Here is a 19,981-nt window from a genome sequence, read left to right on the forward strand (position 1 = left end):
GACGGACTGGGTCCGGTGTCGAAATCACCAGTTCGGAAGAATATTTGGGGGTGAAGGCCTCACAGGAACGTATTTGCAATGAACACGGGCCGAGTGCAACGAACAAAGAACGAACATGAGCGAACATGCAGCGAGTCATACGAACACCATAAGAACACACATCGAACATGTGTATGAGGTACACTCCGTTTCCAGTTTTGTGCATGCACAAAACTTGCCGACGGATTTACGTACATCACCTAACACGAAACGCATTTGGCGGATGATAGCAGGACATAAATAGAACATAAAACGATCATTAACGAAAAACAACGGATTTACTAAAATACCTTCCGTTTCTTGTACGGAAGACCTATTCGGTGTAGTGTGACAGGCGCTTAAACCTGCAACATTATCTTACCGTTATCAAGTTCCAGTAGTGAGCCGTACTCGCAATAGCTTCCGCAGGTGGAGAGCAGCCACCACCAAGTATCATAATCTTGGATGGTTCACGAAATAACTGATCAAACAATGCTCGGGACCCAGATCCTGCTTCACACTGAAACATGAAAGAAATATACAAATCTATGATTATTCAATAGTGAACTAGCTGTAATCGCATTGCATAGTCTAAAAATTTTAGCCCCAATAAAAAATATGTATTATAGGCAGTCCCCAAGTAACAGAGCATACCTTTCGCACTGGCAGATTCCTAAATCATCACAACCTTTCTTCCGACGATGACTTTGAAAACTATTGCTTCGTTTTGAGTGAATGTTCTTAGTCATCCAACATGTCCAGTAGTTTCAACCAGAGTTTTGGAATTAAATCTAATACTGGAACTTACTTTTGCTACTTTGCGTCATCAGGCAACTGACCCGTTGGGCTGGTCACGTGATAGACGGCTACGTATCGATGGCATAGGAGAGGCACACAGGGGATTTCGTCATCGGGCCAAAGTGTTTTTAAAATGCGTAAAAACAACTTGGTTTTAATGCTAATTGTTACATTTTCTAGGGCAGTCTGATTATCTTAATAAAATAGCCGAGTGGGCGGGTTTTCGCTGAAATATTTTGTGTGTAAAAACTGAAGCATCTTATGTATAATTTTGCTAATAAAAACATGAAGATAAAACAAATTATTTTCATTGTAAAAAGGTTATTTGTCTGATTGAAAATGTGTTTTAAATTAATTTACCACTTATAGAAAATATGAATTCAGGTTTTTAATTCGTAATTCGCATATTTAACGCATAATTTGCATATTTAGTGTTTCTAGACTTTAAATGCATTTTTCTGCTATTTTGCGTATTTATGTATGTTTATAATGTTATGATGGTGCGCGTACCGTGGCCGCTCCTACACCGGAGGCTGAAGAAAAGGATTATAAGCGCTAGCGCCCTAAAAGCAACTCATTTTGATGTATAGCACAATTTTTTTTCAGAATTTTTTATACTTTTCAAATTTTTTCCGCTCATTTTTCTTAATCTTTTTGCCGCCCTTTCTTCTTCCGCCGCCCCTTCGTTTGCGGCCCTTCTTCTTCCGCCGCGCCTTCGTGTTGGCCACCCCATGCTTTAACCCCAGGGGCTGGCGCCCCCAAATCCCCCCAATACTCGCATGCAGGTTTGTCCCTGACATATATGTCTTTAATTTCTCAGAGTAAATTTAAAACAACTTGTAACCATGGCAACGATTAATTGCCGCATTTTCCCCCAAAAATGCCGAATTTACGGAATTCAATCCAGCGTATCTCGCGTATTTAAATTTTCAACCAAAATTCTTTCTGAGTAATTCTATATAACACTATTATCAAGCTATTTACCAAATATGGTCACAATCGAACTTACCGTTGCTAAAAAATGGCGCGTACAGAACCCTTTAAAAAAGGTGGCCACCGTTGCTATAGCAACCGTATGAAAAAATTACGGGCTTTTTTTTGTAAAAATTCAAACGTTTCATTAAGATACATGAATCCACCAAATAAGAATACTTTATGTGCAGTACTTCAGAAAATCACTTCTACCACTTCAGCATTCCATTAAGTGACCCAAACTGCAAAAATATAGTCCCTGTCATCATACTCGCCTTAATTCGCACGTGATGACAATAATTGAAATTGTTTCAATAATTTAACACAATAGAGATGGAATAATTACTCCCCATATCAAAAAATGAGACCTTTCCGGATAACTTCCCGATAGTCACCGGGTAGACACCGGCAAATTTCACATGCAAATTAGATAGGTAGCGGGTGACTATCCGATAAATATTTGGGAAACCATATTTGTGGATACCTTTCAGGTAATAGGTACCGGATGACTACCCGATGACTTTTTTGGGAAACTAGCGGGTAACTACCCGATGACTTTTTGGGGGAACTAGCGGATAACTACCCGATAACTTTTCGGGGACCTAGCGGATAACTTTTGGTGACAATATACCTGTGACCTCTTTGGAGACTTCCTGTTGACCTTTTGGGGAATGCAGAAATACAAATTCATGAGTATGCACAAATTTATTAGACAGGAATTAGTGCTTATTATTTGAATTATAGTTTTTGGAAAAATAAAACTCTGTAGGCATGGCAGTTGAGCTTATAAAGTGCTATCCTGCAATAAGAAACTTGAAAGTGTACAATGTAATTGTAGTTATTGTACAAAAACATTCTTCTGATGTAATTTGGTTCACACCTTTATAAGGTGCATACATGTACCTTAATTAATGTACAACCAAATTGTTATGATATAGCGTGATATAGCGTGATATATGATATATTACGTGTATATACACGTATTTACAGTACCTAAATATGATGACACAGCCTATAATTTTAATATCAAATATTATAATTTATTTACAACAAATAGCTAAACATAAAGCTTATATCAGTTAATTGACACATTGGCTGATGATTAGTAATTTAATTGACATTAATTTACTGTCAAAATCATGTATGATTTACTCGAAAACATATAAACTAAAACATTCAAATGTGTCATTATAGGTAAATGTATAAAGACTGCATCAATATACAATGCTTAATAATTCCTACAGCATGTTCCAGATTAATTAGTGAACATCTTGTAATGTCCTACATGTAAATCCATACATTTTGGACCACAAATAACTTGAATATTCTGCACAAATATATTCCAACTGCCAACAGCTAGCTGCTCCATTTTGAATTCATTCAGTGACCTTTGACCATATACCCACCCGCAATGCATTCTTAAGATGCTTTATGCTATTTTCAAGGTCAAATTAAAAGCGGATAACCACCGGGTAACTCCTGCAAAGAATCTATGTTTCTGGGAACATTCTGGGTAACTCATTTGAAATATTTGAGTTTTTGGGAGACTTCCGGATGTCTACCCGAAAACTTTTGGATAACTTAATTAGGTATCCGCAAGGTATCCGCTAGCGGGCACTTTCGGATAACTCTGGAAATACCCGAAAGGTTTCTGATGACCACCGAATGGTCATCGGGTGGTCACCGGGAAACTTTTCTTTTTGCTGTGGGTCGCCAGTTATTTCGCCACTCACCCACGTATTGTAATTCTATTAAAGGCCAATTCAGCGATCCAAGCGAAACTGTAATAAAAATTCCTTTAAAAAGGAACAGGGCGAACAAATGAGGAAGTGTCAAGATAAAGGTGTAGTTATTTTATTGTTTGAACTGTTTCTATAATTCGCATCGATCATAATGAGTATGTTTTTACGTACCTCAAATGTACTACGGTACTTACTACTTAGCCTATGATCTTGCAATGAGACTGTACTCAGTGTATGGACAGTGTAGCCTATTTGTCTAATCATTTTGGCTATTTAATTCTGACCATTGTGATTAAAGCAGGCTTTCAGATTGGTGAGCTATTGTGTACCAAGTGATAAGACCGGACACGTATAATAAAAATACACTGGATAATTCATGACAGCCTATTTACTGGCAAAAGGTGGGCCAAATAAATCTTGGTTGATTCTTGAACACAATTTAAGCAGGAACCTTGAGGCAGAATTTGAATACATATATGTTTTACTTAGCCTAACAGTCAATGAACGTTCATTGTTAGCATAATAAGTAGCTTTGGGTATCCTATGTTTATGAAATAAAGTGTTTACAAACGAATAACATCTGTTATACATATATACATCTACTTGCTAATACACTGAAAGTCTAATAGAAATGAAGGATAAGGAACAATTACAGAACATTTATTGTTGATTAATGTAGCTATGGGTATACAATGTTTACAAAATAAGAGAGTTAATGTTTTGTACATGAAGTTAACGTCTTTGCTACATAGCTAGTTGTTAATACATCGAAAATGTGACTAGAGATTTACAATTTGATGACATTCAAAATAATTTAGTATTGAAGAATTTCAACAAATTACAGAACTCTCATTTGTTGACATACTAGCAATATTGTTAACAATGTTGAAAATCATGTTCATAAGCGTAACATCCTCTATACATCTATTTAGTAATGTTCATAAACGTATAACAATTTGTTACATTTATGTCTTAATGCTCATAAACGTAACATGCTCGATACATCTATTTATTAATGTTCATAAACGTCCTTGATACATCTATTTCTATTTCAATGCTATTTTATCTCCGTGTTCTGACAATAAATTTGACCCGAATAACTAAGAGGTATAAATCTATCAGGCGGCGAGTGGCATGATAGAGCCGGCAACTTGTGACACCGCCCGGCCGTATGGCATTTTCCAATATACTCGGTTAATTTTGTGGGGTTCATTATCGAACCCCAACGGTTTTAGCTTGTATTTATATTATTTATTAACATAGGCCTATTTGTTTGTGATATTTCAAGCGTTTTAAAATTTCAAAATAATCCCATTCAATTACACGGTTGACGGTGGAAATTTACTGATTTTAGAGAATGCACTGCGACCACCACCTGAAACCTATCAAAATAATATTATTAACTAATTCCATAACTGTTCAAATAACAGCCCTCACTTAACAGACATTAAGTCTCAATTGACAGGATCCATTAAAGTGCTAAAGTAAATATATTTTCTCTTTATCGCCTGCCTCAGTTTCCCCATTTAAGGGATGGGGTATGAACGTTTGGACAGTATTTATTGTGGGACATTAGAGCACATCAGACATGTTAAATTGCATTCTGAATACGAAGAATGTCCTTTTGATATAAAATAATTTTGATTTTTTTTTTAAATTCGCAAATGATGATTTTTACTTAAAGTGTATGTAGGTGGGATGAAAAAGCCGACGATCAATTGAAAATTTTGACCTTTCGTATTGAAGATATGGATCTTTTTCCCAAAACACAAATAAATTAGGTCATTTTGGGAAACAATCCATATTTTCAATATGAAAGGTCAAAATTTTTCAATTGATCGGCTTTTCCTCCCAGCTACATACACTTTAAGAATATGTCATTAGATTTATAAAATTTACTTCGAGGACTGTTATATCAAAAATATGAAAAATATCAAATTTTAATAATTTGTCATAAAATTTGTAAGCCTATTACATCGTGATTTTCAAAAAATGAAAATTATTTGATATCAGAAAGACATTCTTCGTATTAGGAATGCAATTCCATATGTCTGATGTGCTCTCATGTCCCACAAAAAATACTATCGAAACGCCCATTCCAGATCCCTTAAGTACTCTCTTTAATTTACTCAAGGTTGTGTTTGTATAAATGAATTCAGTTATATAAACGCAGCCTCGTGAAAAGGTCATGTTGACATAAATTAATTGACAGTTTGGTTAAAGTATCATTAACAGATTCTATACGCTATAGCAGAACAACAAGCACATACAGGCAAGTATTTTGCCAGTATCAATAAAACTATAATGAGGCTATTAATGTAGCCCAACTGTACTTACAATCTGGCAATACCGCTAAATCTTGAAGAAATGAAAAATATCTGTTGCAATTTTCGGATTTGCATAAAAGTAATTCTAGTTCATCCAAGTTGTAAAACAATTATTTCTTTTAATTCAAACACATTCCTTGGTAAGACAACTTTATAGCACTGTTTATATATCAACATGAAGTAGTAATGACAAATTTAAATGTACACTTTCGCCTCTGTAGTTTCCTGATGACATAGACAGCACGATTATTTTATTTTTATTCTGCAACGCCCAAAAAGCTCCAACTTTGTATAAATAAAGTGAAGAATACGTCATTAAAAGTTTTATTACATATTTTGAAATGAAATATTTGGCAAAAATCAAGGAAATACGTAAAGACTGGGTGTAAACAAAATAAAGATGTTTTAACGTACAAAATATTGTAAAATACTAATAGCCAACCAACAAATGCAATCAGTATGAAGTAAATTGAATTTTGTCTTTATTTTGTCTTAATGTGTCATATTTTGTCCATTCAGCAACAATTGGTCGATTGTGTTAGCCGCTTTTAATATATTTTCTATTTACTATTGTTTATTTTTATTACTTATTAATTTCCTAACTTTTGATGACATTCAGATGGAAAATAGTTTATCTGATTTAGCAGATTTTGAGGTTTTTGAAGTACTACATAAGATCCAATTATATAAGTCAAAATTATGGGAGAGGAACACTACTAAAGATTGATTTTATTTGACACTTATTATCAACTTTACCTTTGTATCATTCCATATCGGCCGTAATTCATATTGCGATAATATATCTGGTCTGGCGTTGATGTCATCGAATGCCATTTCTATTGCAGGAACACAGCCGCTACCGTCCCATCCACCTCCAGGTCCCTCGTAATATGAGCTGATATACAGTGGAATTTTCTCGCTTGGCTTTCTAGTAGAATTCTCAAGGTGTCTTTCCTGATGTGCGTAATATTTGTTACATAGCGCTGCACAAGTTAAGTCATCGCTACATCTGAAACGCTCAGTAACTGCAGGCATTGTTGAAGCAGGACTTGTAACATTCCAAGTTTCAAATTCGTGATTTGTAGAAATCTCACTTTCAGATGTTGAGGTAACTTTAAAAGTTGTTATATTTTCAGTTACATCTGCAAACACCGCCGTAAGTGCGAGTAATAGCAACAAGCAACGCATGCTGAAACCCGTTTATAAGAAAACACATGTGAACATCGCACTGTAGAATTATTTTAAATCCAAACCTGATCTACAAGTTTATTTCTGCTCAAATGGATGTTGATGTTTTAAAGTATAAGCGAGTGATACTTAGTACACGCAGTACCGAAGACATGGCAGTAGTTCACACAAATGCTCATCAAAGCATTACATATAGCCTAAATGACCACAATTACATGTGGTACGTGAATACAGAACGCCATACTAGTCCGACTTAATCAGTGCTTCATTTCATTATACTTACAAAATAATTCTAAAAGCTTTTATCTGTAGTATAACAATAGTAAAGTTGATACTTTTTTAATTACGTCGGAAGATGTTCTCTGAACTGGACTTAATTTCCAGTAATCATGGTAACATATACAAGCCAAAACATAAGATTCGTGAACTTGCTTTTCATAAAAGCTTTTACTATGATTTGTAGTGTAACAATAGTGATTTCTTATTTACCTGTGTTATGAGATGTGCTATGAACTGGGATTAATTTAGATAAATATAAAGCAAAATATACTTAATTCTACTCTGGACTCTGGATGAATTCTTAAGCAAATTAAAAACCTCGGTCGAGGTTTTGCCAAAGTTAAAAAAACCGGTTAGTTACTGAAAAATAAGTAACATTTAACGCGACGATGTGTATTGCCCGAAATAGAGGCCCTGCATATTTTTATCGATTGGCTCCAAACAAAGGATTTGAACCGGTGTCCTTCACCGTAATCATGGCGCAGTGCAGTCCATTCAATCAAATGTTATGTTGTCTTCAACATTTTTGATCATAGCACATTTTGTAATGTGTTTGAGACGAACTGTCACGGTAGATTGCAATCATGCTATTGTTGAATGCATTTGAGTACTTCAAAAGCTGTTCATCTCATTTCCATGTCAAGATACATCTATTGCTTAAAATACGGACGTATTCGCTACTTGCACGGTTCCGCCATTATGCACTATGTGCTGGGAGAGCCTCGAACTGGCAGCATACATGAAAGGAAGAATTATGTAACCTTACACAGAACGTTATGACTAGTTCAATTCCCATTCATGTATGCTGCCAGTTCGAGGCTCTCCCGCACATAGTGCATAATGGCGGAACTGTCAAGTAGCGAATAATTTACGAATTATCCTAAAACGTGGTCTAGTCGAAATCTGGCAAAATTCACTAGCATAATTTTGAGTGTCTATTGGACCCCTCGATTTTTTCTTCTCACATAAAACATGTTTTATTTGTTTTGACGCCCCCAAGTCATGTCAGGGAGCTCAAATAGGAATAAAATATTTACCCTGAGTAAGCAGTTGGACAACCACAACTAAGAAATATTTTTATGGAGATTATCCAAAGCTTCAATGTGATACTTACTAAACATTTGGCTTCAGTTTTAACCGTTTCCGCCGTACCAAATCTGTATTCACTTTAACGGGGCGTGGACTCAAACATACTTCAAAAAGTTCATTAATTTATTTGAATCATGTAAATTCCATCTCAAAAGCATCATCATAGGAGGGACGGCCAATAAGTTCATAGACGAAGATACTATCACTTTCGAACACAGTGACTACCCAGCAAACACAAAACGTTTTCGACATTATATAAAGGGTATATTAAGAGTATAAAACGTTTTTATAACCTTAAAAACATTTTTGATAATCTACTGCTCAGCAAACAAAAATGTTTTACAGAAAACGTTTAAATGTCGGGTTATATAAAGGGTATAAAAACGTTTTAATAACATTCCAAAAACATTCTTGAAAACTTGATACAAAACATTCTAAACAGAATGTTATTTTGAGGTTGAAAAAATATTTGCGAAAAAATGTTTGCCCAAAATATTTTCAATAACGTTTTAAAAACGTTTTCATGACCTTTATATAACCCGACATTTAAATGTTATTAAAAGGTTTTGAAAAAAAAAACATTTTAAGAACATTTCTGTGTTTGCTGGGTTCAAACATTTTAACATAATTAAGTATTGACACAAAATAGTTTACAATAACATTTTTTGAAAACATTTAAAAATATTGTTGTAGTGTGTTTTCATACAAAACGTTTTAACACGTTATCATGACCTTTATACAACCCGACATTTTAATGTTATTAAAACATTTTTACATAAACCAAAAGCCAAAATATAACTTATTTAAAACGTTTTTAAAACGTTTTTGTGTTTGCTAGGCACATACTTTAATGCACCCGTCTCAATTTTGCATGTCAGCAAACTGGAAGTCTTTTGAGTGCTCCATGAGCCACTCGTCAGTGAAGGCTCACCAGCATGTTATTATGAAATCAATACTTACAATTCTAAAATAGATTTCACTAACTGGAGGTCATAGCTGGACTACAACATAGTTACTTTAGTTATCTGACGCCTCTGTCGTGAATTGCAGCTTGACAGATCAGGGTACAGGATATAACAGTATAAGTTGTGAAGGAACAAGCTTTCAAAGGAGATCAAATTCATTACTTGCGACAAAGTAACATACCTTGTTCTACGAACTTATTGACCGCCCCTCGTATATCATTGCCTCTGAAAGTTTGAAATATCTCTAAAAATGTATCATAAAGTTATCATGCTGTTCATCAATTTTAGCATTATTTATCACATTTTGCGTGAAATAAAGCTCCGTTTAACAATGTTATCTTTGTAAATGGTTGAATAACCCTTGTAAATGTGTTGAAATCAAATCTCGAAGTCAAAGCATGTAGTTCAAATTTCAATTACACCACTATTTTAAACAACTTCATGATGCGTCTTGTGATGTTAGTTATTTCTTTTTTCGGTGTCTTAGTCTGACGTCATAGTAAGGTTAATGTCGCCTGTACTTCCTTCTCCGAGAGCTTTTCTTAATGCATCTTCCAGCTGAAAAAATGTAAATCAAGACAAAATATTGAGATTATATTGATACGTAACACTGGACGCGCTGAAGCCATACGATTTATCAGGAAAAAACCCAGAGCGATTATAATCATACGTGATGAAACGGTCTATACTTTAAAGGAGTATTTCGTGATCCTAACATCACATTTTATGACATTTTTCAGTAGATATCCACGAAAAAAGCTCATTCCCAAAATTTCAGTTGATTCCTATTTTTGCGTTTGCGTGAGTGTGTGTATTACACTGCTCCATAAGCCACTGCTGTAATTTTGTTTTGGTACACCAGAACGTAATTCAAATTTGACGATATTTTTGCTAAACAAATTAATCTGCAAAAAATATTTTGTACATAAACATTATGTAGCCAGAGGTGTCAGTTTAAAAATTTCAACTTTTGTTGGGAAAAGTGGGGGATGAGGCTGTGGATCATGAAATGCCCTGACTGGAATGACATTAAATATGTATGTTCTTCTGGTTTATTACTTCGATTCAGTTTGAGTTATTCAAGGGCCAGAATGATTTTGATAGGCCAATCTAGGCTAGCTCATTGCGTGTTGCTATATACCAAGAAAATGTCTTTTTTTCTCATAGTTTCTGACATGTTGTCTTATACCACATTGTATCATGCTGGCGCTCTCTCCCAGTTGTCATGGTTATTATAAAGATGTATTTTATAGGTGATACTCCTAATCTTATCGCTCTTCTGGAAACAAAACCCGAATTCCAAATCCTAGCCCTAGGACCCTATTTCTAATCTTAAACCTAAACTTAACCTTATCCAAAGTCCTAACCATTAACCCCAAATACACTAATTTTGAATCGTAAATTAAACCCGTAATTCTAAATAATACACAAAAGGACTTCTTCAAACGTTATCCTTAAATTGGCTGCCGAGTTGCTCATTTTTTGTTTCGGCCTGCTTGGGTAGCTGTGTTAACATTTGCCCTGTCATGCCATATAAAATGAAACTACGCGTAATGTGGTGTATTTACGCACTGGCTTTTTCATGGACCCAAGTGTGTGTCCTTTACGGAACAACCTAGGTAAACAAACAAACAAGCTGATATAATAGAAACCAAGTAAATAATTTGTTGTACATACAGCCGAATACGAGATTACAATAAACCGTCCCTATAAATCCTGATCACGCGATTCACGGAGCGTGGTTAAGTTGGCGATCCAAGGTAGCAATCATGGCAAAATCGGCTGTGAATGCCACAAATAACATAATAGAAAGAGACGGTAATTATAGTCATATTCGGTTCGACGAAGCGTATCAAGCCAGCTCTCTTTCTGTAGAGACGCTATATTTTTGACCCTATGATATATATTTTGCTTGCTACCTTGGTTTTATTATTTGCTATGATTTGATTAATTTTTATGCTTGCTATCCACTTGTAACTAGATTCAATTATTTGCTGTACATATTTTTTGTTGTTTGTCCCTGAGGAAGGTCTGTTTATCTAAATTGTGGGATAGGCTTTTATGACGGGAATTCATAACAATTAGTGGATTTTTAGCGGGTTCGCCGTCGGACAAGTTTAGAACTGTCAAGCTTTCGTCAGGAGTAGCTCTGACTTCTTCAGGACAAAGTACCTAATAATGAGACCGCCCCTTGTCTACTGATGACTCTGAAAAGAGTCGTTCACTGGAGACTGCCCCTTGTCAACAGAGAACAAGCTTGCGAGATCTGCTAGTTCTGCTTTTCAGAGCCACCAAAACCTTTATATTAGCAGATAGGCGAGATCTGCTTGTTCTCTGTTGACCTGTTGACAAGGGGCAGTCTCCAGTGAACGACTCTTTTCAGAGTCATCAGTAGACAAGGGGCGGTCTATATGTCTCATTATTAGGTACTTTGTCCTGAAGAAGTCAGAGCTACTCCTGACGAAAGCTTGACAGTTCTAAACTTGTCCGACGGCGAACCCGCTAGAAAGCCCACTAATTGTCTGTTTATCTGCTCGAAACGTCGGTTGTATTTTTGTGTAACTTTGTCTGCTATCCCTGTGGTTTTGGATTTTTACTAGTGCAGTAACAGTGTACATCATCATGGTTTACATACTGTATTAGTTTTTATTTTGTCTTTGTCTTGTTCCCCACACCAAGTTGGGTATACCAGGCTCGAATCTTTCTATTTTTATATATTCTAGGTATCCTCTTGTATCATCCTTTGATCCATGGTGTGTTTTGTACCTCGTCCGTTGAAGGCACCATTACTTTGTCATCTTCGGTTCGTTAATATGTAGAAATCACGACAAGATGTGATTTTCCAAGAAATTCAATGCAAGAGAATATGACTACCTGGATAATTCGTTTCCTCAACTTCACGTTTTCCACATTTGAATTAGAATCTGACAATTCCTTGGTATCTCGTGAGGAAGATACGGAGGGGGCTGTAATACTTTTCATAGTCGATATTGGCTGTCCTTCAGGATACTTATAAACGGAAATGATCTGTAACAATGAACACATGAGATACAACAAGTTTTAAAATGACAGTTACTGTAAGATAGTGACTCGGTAAACATCAACATTTAAAAGCCACACTTCAAAACATGTCTCATTCCAAAAGGTGAATTTACTATATATTCATATTCGTTCCATTTATGTTATTGATTTTATGCTTCTTTTAATTGCCAAAGGGCTTTATTCATTTCCTGGCTGCCTGTAAAAGTTATGTGTTGTGTTGTGTTTTGTTATGTTGTATTGTGTTGTGTTGTGTGGTGTTTTGTTATATTATATTATGTTATATTATGTTATGTTTCGTTATGTTATGTAATATTATGTTACATGTCGTGTTGTGTTATTATGTTATATGATATGCAATGTTATACGGGCACGGTGGCTCAGTGGTTACGGCCTTGGACTCATAATCTGAGAGCTTGCCTGATGTGCATGGGTTCGAGTCCCCGTCCCACCACCGTGTTGCGCTCTTGGGCAAAGCGCTTTGCCTCGCTTGCCTCACCCCACCCAGGTGCAATGGGAAGCTGTTAGGGGTTGTCACAGTCGTTGTACTGATGAACCCTGCGCCAATTGTAGGCTGCAAACGTGGTTCCGACATATTCTAATGACGGCGGAATAAATGTAAAGCGCTTTGAGGCTGTTTACGGCATAAAGCGCTATATAAATATCTACATTTATTTATTTATTTATGTTATGTTATGCTATGTTATGTTATGTTATGTTATGTTATGCTAAGTTATGTTATGTTGTGTTATGTCGTTTTATGTTATGTTATGTTACATGTCGTGTTGTGTTATTATGTTATATGATATGCTATGTTTGTTTATGTTATGGTGTGTTATGTTGTTTTTTATATTATGTTGTTATGTTATGTTATATGCTATGCTATGTTCGTTTATGTTATGGTGTGTTATTTTATGTTTGGCTAAATATGTACTGCGTCCAAGGCCAACTAAGCCAAATACTTAGGTAAACAAATTTCGTTGTTTATGAATGTTTTAAGGAACGTACCTTAGGTATAAAGATTGTAAGTAGCGTAAGTGTTGTGCAAAACAAAACTATACTCGCTACAAATATGTAGAGTGTAGATGGGTCGTCAATAATAAGACTAATAGCTCCACCAATTGTACATAGTATTACCACGTTGTATACGCTGATTCCAATTAGCTTGCTATCATTAAGAGCACTAATTTGAACCTGAAATCATCAAAAATTTACCATTGTTAATATAATATTGTAATATTTGTGATGCTGGTTAAATGTGTTTTATTTCATTATACGACTTTCTATGTTACTACAATTATCGTCGAACTTTTGAAATAGATGTTACTTCTGCAGACAAAATGTCCTTGAAGTCCTTGTTGACGGACCTTTTGACATAGTGCTCGCTGAAGAACTGGTGGCACAGAAGAGCATTTATGATTCCTGTAATGCGTAAGAATACCTTGGATTTGTGAAATATTCTTCCGGATGAATTGTATGAATGATTCTGCCATGCAAAATGATGTGTCTTTGCTACCCATTCTGCAATCGAATAACATGTACTTAGTACTTGCCTTTCTTATTTCCCATGCTAAGAACATTCCAAAGATAAGGAGCAGTCCTTTGAATCCCAATAACGCTATAAACCAGTATGTTATCCAGGAACATGTGCAATAATCAACGTAAGGTAGAAGCTTCTGATTTGCCACGTTTGGGTCGTCCTTGGAGAAATAGATAAGCTATTAAGAATGGAGCCTCGGATCTGCACGATATTTTTTGACAATCAGTTATGCTTTATATGTGTGGTCTGAGCTAGTGATGATATTAAAATTGACTTTCGTGCGGCAAGTCAAATGAAATTCAAAAGTACTTACCCTTTCAAATCCTTGATCTGTGGCTAGATACCAAGGACTAATAACTTGCCATAATGTCAAGATGATCACATCGATGACAAATAGGATGGTAACATGAAGAAGCAATTGCTGATCTGTAATTATCTACGAAAACAAGAAGCTTATTTTAATATTCACCTCGTCAGGGTATTTTATTAAAATTGAAGTTCCAAGCAAAAAGTAGCAGAATACATGTAATTTACACAACGCAGAATCTTTACAGAAACAATTCTTGTTTAAATATTTCCCCAGATCTAGGTAAAGATTCAAATTTTCTTAACCTGTCAATTCAGAGAGCTAAGTATAATAATTTCATCCCTACGTTACTTTTGTCGTGCATTTGTTATAAATAATTATGCAGTTCTGATGCCTTCCGCTAGGAATGTGACGAGCATCACTCGAGCCTAATACCTATAGATACCCAGTGGGCACAGGTTAGGATTTCGACGTTGAATCAACGTTGATACAACGTCGAAGTTTCAACCTAACCTGATTTCAACCTGGAGGTTAGTTGAAATCAGGTTGAAATTTCGGCGTTGATACAACGGTGAAATTTAAAGCTGATTTTAAACTCTAGGTTGAAATCAGGTTGAAATCCATCAGGTTGAAGTCCATTTGCAAATACAACGTGATTTCAACCTGATTTCAACGTCGAAAATGATTTTGACGTCGAAATTTCAACGTGATTTCAACGTCTGGTGTGTCCACTGGCAGATTTAAATCTTCCGTTCATCTCCAGCGTGGCTTTGTTGCTCAATTGGTTAAAGTTTTGTGCTACAGTGCAACAAGGCATGAATGCCCTAAATTTAAATGTTGAAATACATATGTACGATATGAATTGCACATAAGAAAATAACACTACACGGAAGTTTTAACATGGGGATTCAAACAAATCTAGTACTATCATTCCCAGTTTTGCACTTGTATCACTTTGCAGCTTTGAACAAAATGCTATGAAACCTACACTGTGATTGACAGCTGCATGGGGTTCTCTTTTGAACTGGTACATAATGACCAGCCATTCAGCAAGTTCAGCAAGTAGTTGTAATTTAATGTTTGGAATATTGTAACTAAAATCATTTTGCAAAATGTGCTCTAACCAAAATATTAGGCATTTTGTTTGCTTTAATTTGATACCTTGCATGACATGTTCTGAATTATGGTAAGTCATTAAAAATTATTTATGATCACCAATTAATTTCATTATTTATGCGCATAAATTAAAAACGAAATACAAAAAATGTGAATATTTTCTCTAACAAAATTGTAGGTTTTGATAAGATACAACTTTTCTTACAGGTTTGATGTTTATAATACGTTTACTTTTTACATGAAAAATTAAAATTGATTTTTTTTCATGCATTTCTTTAACTTATGATAATTATATGAAGATTCAAGTAAATCTGTAAAGTTTTGCATTTTTATTAAATTCAAGGTTCCGCCCAAGAATGTTGTAAATGGCATTACCCATTCTAATATGGATTTTAAATTACATTCAAATTTATCCAAAATCGCCATTTAGGTAATTTATGGCCTGTTGCACTGTAGTATTACCAAGGTCGCCGGTTCGAATCCAACCAGGTGCACTGTTTTTCATCGTTTTAAAATACGTCGTTTAAAATGATATTCCGCAAAACCAACTGTAAGCGAGTGAGTTTCTTTTAACGAGAGAGATTTGTCCTTGAAACTACTACAGAAACGTAATGATATGGCGTTGTGAGAGAATGGCCATGCACATAATGGATAAAATAAAGTATTATATTATCAGACAAATTTTATCTTATGTGATTTTGACTGGACATGTTTCTCCAGAGAAGATGAGAAAAGAGGAGATCGCTCGAACATATAATCCGATTACCCACAGTTAACCTCCATTCACTTTTCTTTGTTTGTGGTACTTAAAACACCACTTGAAACCTCCTTTGTGGTAATCCGTTCATCCGCCACACGCTCGACTGATTCGGTAGTTCTCTTAGTGGAGAAAATATTCCACACACGGAAGTAACCAGGGTGACCATGATTTTTAAACGAGTGAAAAAGCATTATATATATTGCAACTCCCATTTAAAAAAATCAAAAGTTTTGTTAAGTTATGGAAAGTCAAGCATAATTCATTTTCCAGTAAATTAATATAAGGTCAAAGGAAAAGAAATTTAAATGATAACCATTTGAATATTTGCGGCAGTTTACGGAAACTTAAAACTAGTGTAATCAGTAATTCAAACTCGTGTCCGTTTCTCCATATACTCCCGTTTTGTGTCCAAACGTGTCCAAAAATGGTATTTGGATCCAAAATGATGGTCTTTTTCACAGGGATCTCGGGTCAAACTTAGCAGGCAGTCATGTCAAACAATACAGAAATTATATTTCGCGGTCAACTGATGTAACAAATTGATATCCGGGCATGCGCCGTTTAGAGCTAGACAGTCGTGACTCGCTATGCCACTTATCGTATTAGTTGATCAATCAGATTAGATCATTGTTTTCATCAATAGGCGGATGCACACAATATTTATTTGATGTGGGAAGCGAGCGACTTCCTCTTTTATCTGGTTTCTCCCTTTTAAACTCCCATTAATTTCAAATCAAAGTGTAAGCACTGAGTAGCTGGTCAGTTTGTGGCTAAAATTTCGTGTTCAGCTTGCGACGTTTCAAAATTAGTTCTTGCTGCACTTAAAATCGACTCATTTCGTGATCTAAATGTGGTTTGTGTTGCATTTTTCAATGCCAATTTATTTAGTGTGTGTGACCCTTTAAAAAAAAGCACCTTGACCTAGTCGGGTCAAGTTCAAATTGGCCGCCAATTTTAGATCACGCAAAATTTATATTAGCATATTGGCAGCATGAGCAGCTAGCGGATAGAGTGCTGTAAATGACTGCGTACGTTTGTCATTGACTGCGCACTGACTGCGGTTCTTGTCGAAGTGACGGTCCTATACCATCCGGTCCTTTTGTCCGCTACCATCCCTATTTTTACCATCCTTTTCCCTATCCCGTGACAGTATAGGGCCTATGCATACACATAGCAAAGTTCTTTAAACGTTCATATGACGTCATTAGTCTGTTGCATTAGAAATCAATATTTCGCTTCGAACGCTGAAAAGGGCCATACGAGCCAGCATTTTACCAACACAATTTGTCTTTTTTCAGGAGAAATACGGACAGAGGAGAAAGTCCATGGGTAAACGCTCTGCCTCAACCCTCATACCTCTGGTTCTGGTAAAGTAGCTTTCACATTTTCCATGACTATACCCTTCACTTGGGCCTTATCTAATCTGTCAGAATATTTTGTTTTAACATCTACCATTCGTTATACAACCGAAGCAAAAATGAAATCAGGATTCACATTCTTATTATCTTATATTACCCTTCGCTTAGGTTTCTTGAAAGTAGCAACACGATACACTCTCCACGTTTTGCTGAACATAGCACCAAATGCTAACACAAAGCCAATAGACAGTAGCCACATTCGTATCTACAATATGACAGAAACGATGAAGATTAGTTGAAAATGTTGACTGTGAAATAAACTATTGAGGTCACACGTACGACTTGTATAGGACAGTATACTAAAACAAGAGCTGTCTTTTAAAAAAAGACAACGTAGTTTATATTAAATTAAATTACGTTAATGGGTTAACACCTGTAGCTAAGGAGATAACTACTAATATCATATCTAAATGTATGTGAGCTAACTTTGTCAAATATTGAGCGATTTTAATGAATTACATATCATTTTGTAGTAACATTTATTTAAACACACGCTTATGTCAATGGAAATGACATTGTTCCACAAACATTTAAGAATAGTAGGACATTTTCAAAGTATAGTAAAATAAATGCAGCCAATAGGGTAAGCCATGTGGTATTAGAGTATAATAGGCCAGTTTTGCTTTGATGTGCTTACAAGAAGTAGATCTACTGTGTCAAAGTATGGACTTGCAAAGGCTTTTATATAACAGCATCTGTGATTGGTCAGTGAAGGAGGCTGGTTTTATATCATGACCATTTCGACTAGTTTAATGTACTGCTGAACTGTTGAAGTGGGTCGACGTATTTTCCCAAAAATGTCCAAATCTTTTGTTGAAATAGCCAAAAATTTATTGTATTATACTGTGATTCAATGCCAGCTAGTATCTTGCTTCAAATAAAGCAGCACAGTTTTGGTATTTCATCAGCACTTTTAGGCAAGATATCCCTTCTCATAGTTTTTCGAACAGACACAGCTGTATACATAAATTGACAGCGTTTTTGTCGAATACACCTCTGGCTGCAATTGCAATTATTATATCTGTGGTTTCCAATTACTTCTCATACGCAATAAACTGCGAAAATTAGTATAAAAAATGTTTGTTTCAACTCTTCAACTTTTTCGTCAGCCGTATCACATACTGACGTATTTGCAAAATACGCATTTCGAGAAAATCGAACTTGAAAATCTAGCGATTTTCATTTGCTGCATAATCTTGATTAAAATATCATTGTCGATTAAAACCAGGTTAACAGTAATGCAAATATACCATAATTATTTTCAATCATATTACTATCAGAGCATAACTTATTCTGCAAAAAATCAATAATAAATAAAATACGTCACTATGTGAAAAGGACTTATGTCAATTTCGCCGTTCAAATGACAAATACGTCGCGCAAATGCGTCAGTATGTGAAACAGTTGCGCAAATACGTCAGTATGTGAAAAGGACAAAAGAGCAATTTTGCCGCGCAATGACAGAGTCGCGCAAATACGTCAGTATGTGAAACAGCAAATTCTTCAAATTGCAGATACGATATACTGGGCTTGCGCAGTATAGGAGATCGGCATATACGGCATTATGTAATGCAGACATTTCAAGGTTTTGTAACTACGACATAATTAAATTAATTAATATCTTACTAGTTAAGCCACTTTGAGGCATGGTTTTTGGTGAATATATAGAATAGAACATAACAAACTATTGTTATGACGCTATTTGCTTTCCATAGCTAATTTAAATATATATCGCTCCGCGGCGTCCTCTCCTCAATTACCCCGGACTATTATTCTGGGCAGTTGTCAGCCAGCCACAGCCGGAGAAGGAACGAAGAATATTTCACTCATCTATTATATTATTGTGATCACTTTGTTGATGAGAAATTAAAGTTTATTTGTGAAGTTATATTTTGCTCTCCGTTTGTTTCTGTTGAGTCTTTCCCCGTCTCAGATGGAAGATCTACTAGCCATGTATTTGGTTTAATTTCTAATAATCAGATAACTGGTTAGTGGATCTTCACATGAAATCTGAGTCATAATAAATGGTGCAGAATCCTATCTTTTCCGGTACCAACCAAGCAGTGACTGGCTGTCAGCTGCCCCTGGTGGGAAAAACCAACCCCCAGGTAAGTTAATTTGGTATTATTATTTTTAGCAATTTTGGATTGATTCATTGTATATATATTATGTGATATTTTTGATAGATTAAGTGAAATACGCTTCTAGTGATTTCCCGCCAAAGTTGAATTGTGGCGCGAAGAATTTTGTTGCGTGTTTTCTGTTTTCGGCCATTTTGTGAATAATATTGCAGCGTGATATTCTTGTATTGATACAGTGTATATTAATGTACAAGTAAATGTGATTATGGCTCCTCCTATAATAAGCCACTTAGCCCTAGGCAAGGCCTATTTAGACACAGGTGAAGGTGCGGGAGGTCAAGG

The 19,981-nt window shown here is 35.5% G+C and overlaps 2 protein-coding genes across 2 annotated transcripts in view; both read right to left on the reverse strand.

Annotated features, from left to right (window-relative positions):
* Nucleotides 1-6,892, reverse strand: part of LOC140145010 (gamma-aminobutyric acid type B receptor subunit 1-like) — a 21,080-nt gene extending 14,188 nt beyond the window's left edge. Inside the window, exons 1-2 of the mRNA XM_072166802.1 lie at nt 6,614-6,892; nt 401-538 (exon numbers count right to left, since the gene is read on the reverse strand). Coding sequence (XP_072022903.1) covers nt 401-538; nt 6,614-6,892 — 417 coding nt within the window. The remainder of the gene's footprint in view (nt 1-400; nt 539-6,613) is intronic.
* Nucleotides 6,893-9,861: 2,969 nt separating this feature from the next.
* Nucleotides 9,862-19,981, reverse strand: part of LOC140145011 (gamma-aminobutyric acid type B receptor subunit 1-like) — a 39,769-nt gene continuing 29,649 nt past the window's right edge. The window contains exons 12-17 of the mRNA XM_072166803.1: nt 17,656-17,763; nt 14,271-14,393; nt 13,971-14,117; nt 13,426-13,611; nt 12,253-12,405; nt 9,862-9,936 (exon numbers count right to left, since the gene is read on the reverse strand). Coding sequence (XP_072022904.1) covers nt 9,862-9,936; nt 12,253-12,405; nt 13,426-13,611; nt 13,971-14,117; nt 14,271-14,393; nt 17,656-17,763 — 792 coding nt within the window. The remainder of the gene's footprint in view (nt 9,937-12,252; nt 12,406-13,425; nt 13,612-13,970; nt 14,118-14,270; nt 14,394-17,655; nt 17,764-19,981) is intronic.

This window comes from Amphiura filiformis, unplaced genomic scaffold (genome assembly GCF_039555335.1).
Source record: "Amphiura filiformis unplaced genomic scaffold, Afil_fr2py scaffold_113, whole genome shotgun sequence".
Classification (NCBI taxonomy): Eukaryota; Metazoa; Echinodermata; class Ophiuroidea; order Amphilepidida; family Amphiuridae; genus Amphiura; species Amphiura filiformis.